The sequence below is a fragment of the Dysidea avara genome, chromosome 4, assembly GCF_963678975.1.
Source record: "Dysidea avara chromosome 4, odDysAvar1.4, whole genome shotgun sequence".
Taxonomy (NCBI): Eukaryota; Metazoa; Porifera; class Demospongiae; order Dictyoceratida; family Dysideidae; genus Dysidea; species Dysidea avara.
Window position 1 is genome coordinate 4,839,262 of NC_089275.1, and position 10,628 is coordinate 4,849,889.

Sequence of the window (10,628 nt, forward strand, 5' to 3'; positions counted from 1 at the left end):
AGTTTTACCAGAAACTCAGGTAACCAAAATTTTAGGTAGAAGCAACCATTTATTTTAAAGGTTATAGGAACCATCTATGTGAAGAGGTAACTTTAACCTAAGGTTGGTAACATCAACCAAAATCCAAAATGTTATAACAACTTTGTGTGGGTTGAAAGTACCTCCATCAAGGTAGGTAATAATAACCACCAGGTGTTGCTTTAACTATAGCAGGAATTAAAGTAACCACTTCAGTATTAGGTTAAAAAGCCTGCAGTTAGTGGTGGTGTTAACCACAATACCAGTGGTTAGTTACTACTTACAGAATGAACTATTTACCTTCCTTATAATTAGCTATGATAACCATCCAGAAAGTTACTTATACCATATGGTTGGTAATAATGACTGTTACAATTGGTTGTGTTGTTGTTTGTACCTAGATGATAACCTGCCTCACCACTGTTTGCTTTCTGTGAATTGGTAGCATATTATAAATCCTTTAGTATTTATCACACATAGTATACAAGTCACAAATCGTCATCAAGGATTAAACAACAGTCTTGTAATTGTTTACATAGTGACAACATAATATTATCTGTTAGTAACAGTAATCATGAACAAATATATAGACTTTTACAACATGGCATATACGTAACATAACTAGTACAGCCTGTAAAGATGTTATATATGGGTACAGTCTTGTTTGTCAATAGATATATTTATGTTCACAGGTTACATTTAATATCTGCCGTGACTGCCAAATATGATGCACTGCGGTCAGTACTATCAGGATAGGAGAAGATATAATCCTGAAGAAACCACATAAAGCTTTTGGTTTGGGTTGAGTACTCAAGGTAAAATGAATAGTATGCTGAAAACGTAAGAAAGATGGCATCTGGCAATGTTGAACACTGACAGAGAGTCATGTTTTCCACAAAAACAAAAAATTGGTCATCTGGACCTACACCAAGGTACCCTCCTATTCGTGGTGCTGCATATGATGTCTGTGACTTTGCTGCATCCTCTACTCTTGTGGATATCTACACAAGAAACAATAAATATCATAGTTGCAGTTTCATTATTCATAGAACCATACTTGATACTCCGTGTAAACAAATTTGATCGTCTCTTTGGCATTTTTCGGAGCTAACAACTCCACTAGTATGCTCAGAGCTAAAATATCATCACCATCTGAAAGTAGAAATAAAAATACATTAATGACAATGGTCACGTGCTTTAGAACATGGCATGCATAGTGTGCTTTGACCATTGGAAGACAAAGAGATCTTACCAGAGGAGGGTGGACACGATATAAGCGCTATTGAAAATTATTACCGTTAATTGAATATTTCTAATACCAAGACTAAAATGAAGTGATAAAACCTGTTTAGCAACAGCCACACTAATTTATCTTGTGCTTCTTGTGACAAACGGAAGAAAATGAGTACAAAGATGTCCTATTTCCTGCTTGATTCTCCATGAGGACACGCTAGCGGCGTCCGCTTTCCTTTCTTTAATTCCATGGGAGCGAGCATAGGAGGCATATTGTATATCATAATACCTTCTTCAACGATTGTTGGGCTCGAATAGAAGCTTATAAGGTGTCGCTAGAGTGCAACGCATCGATTCCACCGACAAACTTACTGCACACGTGATCTTCTATAAATTCAAGGGCGATTTACGTGTTGGGAATAGTGGGGAAGAGTGGGGCAGACCGGCTAAATATACTAAACGTGAAGCACACTTTCGAATGGTACCCATTTAAACTTCGCTGAAGGCTTGGTTATACTTTTAATACAAATGTATGCACTCACATGCGCTTGTCCACCCTCCTCTGAGATCTTACAATCCACAAAGAGACCTACTAGCTGGCCATAAAAATAGTTTGACACCTTGTGAGGGACATGACTAAAACACGGAACGGACTGGGAAAACGGACTAGCAAACGGACTGGAAAGAACTTGCCTGAAAACGTTTTTTGGCCATAGAAATTCACTGTATAGGTGCTAGAAAGAATATAACACGCAACAACGACCTGAAACAAACCTCTGAACTGCTCTGAACACGATGTCGAAGTTTGCTCAAGCCGATATTAAGCCCTGCGCTTAAAGATAGTTTGAAATTAAATTCATTTTGTGTTTAATTAAAAGCGCACTTTCATTTCGCATGTGTAAACAAGACAAGACACGAGCTTTAAGCCTGTTAAGACACTATGTTACTTGGAATTCATGGTCTGGTTAATTGCTGCAATTAGTTTGACGGCTGATCTTCAGTTTTACAGGTGACAGCTCGTGACAGGTAGGCTTCGTGGCGGCCACGTTGTATTTAATCAGCTGGCAAGAAACTGGCTACTACAAATACAGTCTGTGTTACTTTGTTTGCTTAAACTGCAGCTAACCGACAACTTCGCTGTCACAGGCGCTCAAACTGGCAGACTGGCGCTTTGTAAATTATCTCAGGGTAGTAATGGTGGCTCGAGCACACGTTTAGAGGTTTGTTTAAGGCTGTTGTTACGTGTTATATTCTTTGTAGCAGTGATTTAGTGAGTTTCTATGGCAAAAAAAAACGTTTTCAGGGGAGTTCCTTCCAGTCCGTTTGTGAGTCCGTTTTCCCAGTCCGTTCCGTGTTTTAGTCATGTCCCCTTCTGAGTAATTTTATTTAGACTTCAAACACATTCACTGTATACTATTTGCAAATTGTGTTTTAAACCTCATGTACCAAATACCTATTAAAACTCTGTAAAACAACATGACTTCAACAAGAAATGAGACTTTGAATTGTACCAACAGATAGTGATGCACCGATTAATCGGTAAAGCATCAGAAATCGATTTATCGGCCAAATTTTGGAAATATCGGTAATTATTAGTAGATGTTTTGACAGATTAATTTTGCTGACCCTAACAACATTATATTTAAGAAATCAAGACAGAAATTAAGGAAATATATTGCAATATTGCATAAAACATGTAGAAATTGAGTAAATATAAACATCGGATCGGTTATCGGCATCGGCCAGTATGTAATTCAAGTATCAGATAATCGGTTAAATCTCTTATTGGTGGATCACTACCAACAGACATGGTCATAAGATATTACTTTAAATACAGACTTCTATGATATGCAATAATAGCAGTCACACTGTACCTTCTTCACGAGCAGTCTTCAGCACTTCTTTGACGTTCTTCTTAGAGCTTTTTTTGCCCAATGCAATGATAGTTGGAACATATCGAGCCCATTCCCTCAGAAAAGAATTTTTTACATTTGCTCTCCCTGTTATCATAGCTAATTCTTGCTCCAACTGTATACAATAACAACATAAACATTTAACAATATTACTGTACATGCTTACAATTGCTGGAAATTTGAGGCATGGATATTCAGTAATGATAGACTTAACACTGGTGGCATCTTTCCATACATAAACCCATCGATTCTGAAAAGTGGTTTTCATTAATGGAAGCAATACCCGGTCACGAGGAGTACGATTTTTCATTTCTTCCACCATAGCCTTGTTGTGTTCTTCAAAAGTCTCCAAATCCACAATAGGTGAGTTCTGAGTTAGTGGGTACCTTCTTTGAAGTTTGTCCTTGTTATTACTTCTTTTTGGAGCAGGTGATTGATCAATGGAAGCTCCTCTCTTTCTGTCCAGTTTGATTAAATTTCGGATTCTTTCAATCATTTTGTCCACCCATGAAGTCTGCAGCAATAAAACTTTCACATAAGAGCAAATTCATACATCATACAAATACAAGAAGTATATATAATATAATTTTAAAAGATGCCATCAAATTTCAGAAAATTGTCAAAATAAGCATGAGATATGCTAAAGATTTAACTGTACATGGCCGAAGTACAAAGTTCTTACTATTAAAATTGTGTTTCTAGTAGGGGTGTACTGATACACCGATATCATATCGGTTGCTGGTACGGAGACTTTTGTCAATATCGGTAGGGATCAATATTACTGCCAAAACCGATACGATATACCGATATACAGTACAACTGGGCTGTCTTAAAGACAGTGTGCACTGACTATGCGATGTAATACAGCTAACAAGACTGGGAAACAGTGACTTTCTTGCTTATTGCAAAACACTATGCTACGAGAAGCCATCTAAGTGCACACACATGGCTACTGTTTTATTGTTATAACGTTTACCAATCATACAATCAACAATCAAATTAGTGAGTTTTAAAAGCAACCATGGAATGAACCAGAGAATACAACGTAGAACAACCAGCCATTAAAATGGAGAGTAATCTTAGCAGGAGTATCCATTAAAATATTTGTTGTCTGGGCCACATAATAGAGGCCACACCACCATAGGCAACGAAGCATTGCCAGTGATCTTACAGTGGTTATAAGTGCATAAATATAGTTTAATTTGACATCTCCATTTGGTTTCTAAATTTATATCGGTATATCAGATCAGTATCGGTGTTTAGATTCAACATATCGGAATATATCGGATTGGTTCAAAATTTCTGTATCAGTTGGCTAATTGCCACGTAAGAAGCCATACCATGCTCTATGCATTTTACTCTCCAATGTTGCAAGAAGCAACCAATCCACTGTAGCGTAAATCTGCAGTACATGTATACAGTCCACAGTACTTGTATTCTTACTTATTATTTTAGCTCCAGTATTCGGTATAGCTGTTCTTCCATACAAAAACGTACACAAACTAATTACAAAAAACGAAATACAAGTACAAATATAGTGGATGGAAACTTGGAGGACAAAACATCATCATCTAGTAATCATTCCACCAGTGTTCAGCTGAATATAACCATGTGGCAAATGTTATGCATTGCTAGAAAACACCAGAATTTAATGCACTATAGCAACTTAGATTGCACACGTGAAGTTACAAAAATCACTACCATATTGTGTACTTTGCACGGGAGGATCAACGGCGGCAGTTGTACTCCATTGGCCATACAATGACAAAATGTGTGTTGTTTTGTTAATATGGCAGTTATTCCATAGATATGTGGTAAACAAACTGTTTTATCTCTGAATGAGTGCATACAATATGCACGAGTATTTATACCCATTGTTCCTCCCATGCAAAACCATCCAAGTATTAATTAAAGCACCACAAATTCGTGCTGTATGGAAAACACAGCACTCAGGATAGGAAAAATTAAAAATAGACAGCTATTGCTATTTAAATGTACAAATTATACTCTTTAATATGTGTACAATTGCATAACATAACTTACATAGCCATCACCTATATCATCCTTCATATATGGATATTTAAGGATAAGGAGTCTGGCAACCTGCTCACAGTTGCTTCTGGATGGCTTCGAACCCACTTTAGAAATTGTAAGAGTAACCAAGGTTCTAACAATATCATTCCGACTTTCTCGTGTTAGCTCCTTTCTCTTAATACAGGCATCCGTCTCTGGTCTCCAGTGAGAAGGTATTTCAAAACTGCTTGCGGACAGACTTCCTGATGTACACGAAGCAACAGACTGTGTTGAACATGTCGAACCTTGATCACTACATGGAGTTGGACTGTACGTATCAACAGATGACAAAGCAGGAATATCATCCTATATAAAAATCATATTTACAATTACTGCAAACTTTTCATGAACACTACATACATAATATTATGTCAACAATTAAACTTCAAGCAATCAAATACAGCCTCAACTCACAATGTATATACGTAGCTACGTGGGATGCCTAAACATCATAAAATTATCATACATGAGTACCGTTTATTGCAAATACAGAGTACGGGTCAGTGCTAATTCTCAAGATCTTGCTAAGTGGTTGTGAAATACATGGTAGTGCAATGATTTTCCTATAAGAGTATTGGACTGCTCTATTAGAACATCTTGAAATCTCCCCTGGTGAAGACGATATTGGTTATAGCTAAAAATTTAACACTGAGAATAGCCATGTATCACCCACTATTACATGTGGTTTGCAAATATTCTAATAAATTAGTGCACATGCAATCTTTTTGATTTATACAAAAATTGTAAGTTAATAGTCTCTCCAGCTTTAGAAGAACCAGATAATGCCTGGTTTAGTATAGGTAAGACATATAGTGCTAGGATTCTTCAGTGGATAAACAACCCAAAGAATAATCACTGATGCGAGCCGAGGCTGATTATTACATCATTTCTGAGGGAGAATCCTAGCAACGCATGTCTTAGCTGTTTAGACAATGGCCCATGTGACTGAAATCTTAAACTTGTTAGGAATCCAGTATGTAATCTATGTGTCAAAGTTTGTGGCAAGGTGTCTTATCAGAGTAAAAACCCTGCATACCTCAAAGCATTCTCTGCATGCCATTGTCTAATTGTTGAGAGTCTGTTTCAAGCCTAGCCCATGAGACCAGTCACAGATGCAATAATTAGGTAACTTAAGTATGGCTTTGCACTGGAATATAGTTTGTTTCTTTTTTCCGATACTGTAATTAATTTTATGGCTTTCAGTGAATACTTGTACTGTAAAACATTAATAAATAAATTAAAAAATATACCTATAAATAAGACGGCTACTACATACACCTAAAATACCTTTGAAATAAGCCTCAACAGCTTCTTTACAATGCCTATGGCAGGTATCATTTCCTTTAAGTCCTGCTGACTCAACTGTAAGAATTCTTTACCATCAATGTAATTCTCTACAAAAAAAATTAAAAAATCACATTGCTGTATAATGCTGTATAATGCTGTACACATCAACAAGCTACATGTATACTGACAAAGTGGAAGACACTTGCCGTGAAAGCCGGATGGCAAGTTGTGTGAACAATTTTTAAAGCTATGTGACAAGACCGGGTACTGTACAATGTTTTTAGGCAATCCAGTCCGTTAATGAGACCTGGAGAGTACAGCCGGGGCATCCAACAGGGCTGCTAGTAAGTTTTGACTAAGCTTAGAACTGCTGTTGTCACTTCAACTAGACAGACATAGTCTGCAGCTACGCCGTTCCTCGCTGTGTGCCAAATGAGTTAACCTTTAGTAGCTAGCTAGTTACGTACCTTTCAGAATTTCACAAAAAGACTCCGGAATGCCTTGGTTTACGTTCAGGTAAAACACAAGTTCGTCAACTGACATACTTTCGTTGAGTTCGTTCGGAATCTCGCTCTGAAGCTGGTCAACGTCAGTGGACGACATCGTCTCGGACATTATTGAGCTACCAACGAGGCCACCAAGCTTGAACAAATTTACCAAACTTGAAAGCACTAAACCAAAAAAGGCGGCAAACACCATATGAGCGCCAAGTTACACCGCCAATTTTTTTAGCTATCACGTGTGCATGGTAGCCTATAGTTACCTGAGAGCAGTGGTGATGATTGTCGTGTTACCGATAGAAACTCCAGATGGCGAGTAGTTCTAGCGCCGGTACCAGCGGGCAATATGCAAGGTTTAAGTGCCCCCTTTGTGTTTTCCAGGCACTTAATATACGACTAGTTTTAAGTCACCTACGACTAGTTCATTCCAGTGATCCACGCTTTTCAGTTGTGTGTGGAATCGGTGGTTGCAGTAATACTTCCAAGTCATATTCAGCTCTCTATCAACATATCTACAAAAAGCATAAAGATTCCGGCATAATTCAGTCTCGAGTTCATAGAGCATCGCAACAGTTGAATTGTTCCGATGAACCTGAGATATCCTCTTTCAATTTTCACGATGACGCTTTCCAACAAGGTTTGTGTATATAGTAGCTATACACTGTATGTCAGTCTCCCATGCAGTAACGGTGGTCTAATATGGTTCCTGCGATAGTGTACACACAATGCACATATATTATAATTTGTGCTTGCTGTACAGTACATTAATTGTGTCAAAGTTAATAGTGGAGTACATATGCATTGCAACTATTGCTTTGTACTGTCATAGAGTTATAAAAGTGGGTCGTAAAGATGATCACATCATATAGTTTACTGTTCCAGTAGCTAGTGGATTTAATGATCCCTTGTGGCAAAACCAACTTTTGTGAATACTTAGCAGCACTCATGCAACTTGTGATGCAGTAACTAATCCCAATTGCTTTAATAAAGGCATCACATTCTAATGAATCATTAATTAAATACCATTGTATATAGGAAATGAAGATTTCAATCCAGATCTGGAGCATTTGCTAGGCATTGATGCGATTCGTCAAAAGAAAGCCAGCGCCCTTTATTTGTTGAAATTAAAAGAAAACCATCGTTTGTCTCAGACAGCGATCGATGATGTTATGGAAGGGTCAAAGACTGTTTTTTCCCACACAGTGCAAATTCTTCACAGTGGTATTCGTGCTAAGCTTGCTTCACTTGGAATAGATGATACACAAATTGACAGTGTGTTTAAAGACTTAACCGATCCTTTTGTTGGCTTGGAAACAAGATATAAACAAGAGAAGTGTTTTGTAGAAGATCTTGGCTTAGTGGTAAGTTTGAACTAGTACATAATACTCTGTTGAAGCAGTAACTAAGATTACTATGGTAAATGCATTAATGCAAGTATTTTGGTAAATTCACTTATAAACATAAAGTTTTAAGGACGGTGAATGAACGTACACCAATCTGTTATTTTACTATAGGAACCAGAGGAGATTTTAGTTGGTGAACCTTTTTATGCTGCAAGGTTTTCAGGAACTAAGAGATCGCTAGTAGAACAACGCGACTCTTTTCAATATATTCCTATTTTTAAGACGCTTGAAAGACTACTGGGAGATTCCAGTCTGTTGGAATTCATTGATAATCCTCACAGGAGATCAGATGATAAACTTGAAGATTTTTGTGATGGAGAATTAGCTTGCAATCACCCATTATTTTCAAATGATCCACTTGCACTTCAAGTAATTGCCTACTTTGATGAGCTTGAAGTTTGTAGCCCCCTAGGCACACATACCAAGAAACATAAATTAGGCATCATTTTATTTACTCTCGGTAACATTCCACCTAAATTTCGATCTACATTAAGGAGCATTAATTTAGTTGCTTGTGCAACACATCCTGTAATTCAGAAATATGGTATTGACACTATTCTTGAACCATTTATAAAAGATTTGAATACGTTAACTACGCATGGTATTAATGTTAACATCAGTGGCCATCAGCGCAACTTTAAAGGAGGTTTAATGTGTTTTCTGGCTGATAATCTAGCTAGTAATCTTTTGGGAGGATTCAAGGAGTCTTTTTCTTTTTCACATAGATTTTGTCGTACTTGTATGGTCAAAACTACATCATATAAGGACAAGTTTTTGTCAAGTGATTTTTGTCAACGAACTGCTGAAATACACAAGAGACAATGTGATGAGTTGGATGCAGCTGAAGGAGATCTAAAAGATCATTACTCTAAAACATACGGAATCAATCGTCGTAGTAAGTTGATGTGTGCAAAAAATTTTTCCATGTTTGATGGTGGTTTACCACATGATGCTATGCATGATATCCTAGAAGGTGTTGCTCAACTTGAGGTCAAGCTACTGGTTAAACATTGTGTGAATGAGAAATATATTACTGTAGCTGAATATAATCACCGTATTGAGAATTTTGATTATGGCAAAAATGAGATGGACAGGCCAGGAATAATAACTAGAGAATTGCTGGGGTCTAATGATAAAAAATTTCATTTATCGGCTGCCCAAACATTACTTCTTTGTCAAATTATCCCTTTGATAATGGGAGATTGTGTTCCTGAAGGAGATGAACACTGGCAGTGTTTTCTTTTACTGCTAAAAATTTTTGATATTGTGTTTTCTCCTGTTGTACCCAAGGGATATTGTGCTGTCCTAAAACTACTGATTGCGGAGCATCATTCTCTTTTCAAGTCATTACATTCAAGTTCAATGATTACACCCAAGTTTCATTTTCTTGTTCATTATCCTGACCAAATTGTTGCACTCGGACCAATGACCAGGTATTGGACTATGCGGCATGAAGCTAATCTTAGCTTGTTTAAAAAGGCTTCTCATTTGGGGAACTTTAAGAATATTGCTTACACATTAGCAAGTCGACATCAGCAATGGATGTGTTATCAGTTGGCTTCTGATAACATGCTTCAGTCTTGCTTTGAGTGTGGTCCGGGCAGTAGCCCTAGTACAATTGGACAACAGCCACACCAACTAGGAAGCATCATCCAGCGAGCCATACCTTCAATAAGCAACGATGCCACTGTTTTCCATCCTAAGTGGGTTAAGAAAAACAGTATAACTATTGCAATAACAATTGCTATGTTATAATAGGGACAGATGGAACTGATCCCTTGTTTGGTCATTTAATTGATGTCTACGTTGTTGGGGGTAATTTGTTACTGCTACATGTGTACCATTGTCAGACTATTTACTTTGACGATCATTTTCATTCTTATGTCATCAGTGACACCACAAATATGTCGATTGTGTGTCTTCAAGATCTTTTAAGTCCTTTTGTACTTCATGGGCACAAACTCTTTGATGGAAGATCTGAAACTTACATAACCATGAAACATTTGATTTTTAGTTAACCTAACTATCATATGAACATAACTTTTAATTTGGTTATTTTGACATTTTTGTAGTTTGTTTTAACCTATTTACACAGTCAAATGTACCTAAGTTATAAGAAGGATAAACAACCAATCTGTTTGAAAGTTATTTCTACTAAGTATGGGTTGAAATTACTCAAATAGTTAAATATATCCAACAAA

The 10,628-nt window shown here is 37.1% G+C and overlaps 2 protein-coding genes and 1 long non-coding RNA gene across 5 annotated transcripts; 2 read left to right on the plus strand and 1 right to left on the minus strand.

The window, feature by feature from the left end:
• Positions 1-558: 558 nt before the first annotated feature.
• LOC136253167 (uncharacterized) lies at positions 559-8,302 on the minus strand. Of its 2 annotated transcripts, XM_066045795.1 has the most exons (7): positions 6,992-8,302; positions 6,525-6,631; positions 5,208-5,543; positions 3,331-3,678; positions 3,126-3,279; positions 1,076-1,170; positions 559-1,019 (listed from the first exon to the last, which is right to left on the minus strand). In XM_066045795.1, exons 1-7 carry the CDS (start codon positions 7,221-7,223, stop codon positions 705-707), a joined length of 1,587 nt encoding a protein of 528 aa, XP_065901867.1. In that variant the 5' UTR covers positions 7,224-8,302; the 3' UTR covers positions 559-704. The 2 variants fall into 2 exon arrangements, with proteins under 2 accessions (XP_065901867.1, XP_065901866.1); XM_066045794.1 differs by having other exon boundaries at positions 3,126-3,678.
• On the plus strand, positions 5,153-5,635 carry LOC136253168 (uncharacterized). Of its 2 annotated transcripts, none has more exons than XR_010699983.1 (2): positions 5,153-5,328; positions 5,383-5,635. It is a non-coding gene; the product is annotated as an uncharacterized lncRNA (long non-coding RNA). The 2 variants fall into 2 exon arrangements; XR_010699984.1 differs by having other exon boundaries at positions 5,153-5,313.
• Positions 8,303-8,437: 135 nt separating the features above from the next.
• LOC136252831 (uncharacterized) lies at positions 8,438-9,949 on the plus strand. The gene is made up of 3 exons (XM_066045406.1): positions 8,438-8,458; positions 8,539-9,860; positions 9,907-9,949. The coding sequence occupies exons 1-3, from the start codon at positions 8,438-8,440 to the stop codon at positions 9,947-9,949; spliced, it is 1,386 nt and encodes a 461-aa protein (XP_065901478.1).
• Positions 9,950-10,628: the final 679 nt, after the last annotated feature.

Excerpts from the sequence above, each read along its gene's own strand:
- LOC136253167 (XM_066045794.1), bottom strand. The coding sequence starts at position 7,223 with ATGGTGTTTGCCGCCTTTTTTGGTTTAGTGCTTTCAAGTTTGGTAAAT. Across the intron at positions 6,632-6,991 it reads TTTTTGTGAAATTCTGAAAG|AGAATTACATTGATGGTAAA; the intron begins GTACGTAACTAG and ends TTTTTTTTGTAG. Across the intron at positions 1,171-3,125 it reads GAAGACTGCTCGTGAAGAAG|ATGGTGATGATATTTTAGCT; the intron begins GTACAGTGTGAC and ends TTCTACTTTCAG.
- LOC136252831 (XM_066045406.1), top strand. The coding sequence starts at position 8,438 with ATGGTAAATGCATTAATGCAA. Across the intron at positions 8,459-8,538 it reads TGGTAAATGCATTAATGCAA|GAACCAGAGGAGATTTTAGT; the intron begins GTATTTTGGTAA and ends ATTTTACTATAG. Across the intron at positions 9,861-9,906 it reads GCACTCGGACCAATGACCAG|GCTTCTCATTTGGGGAACTT; the intron begins GTATTGGACTAT and ends TTGTTTAAAAAG.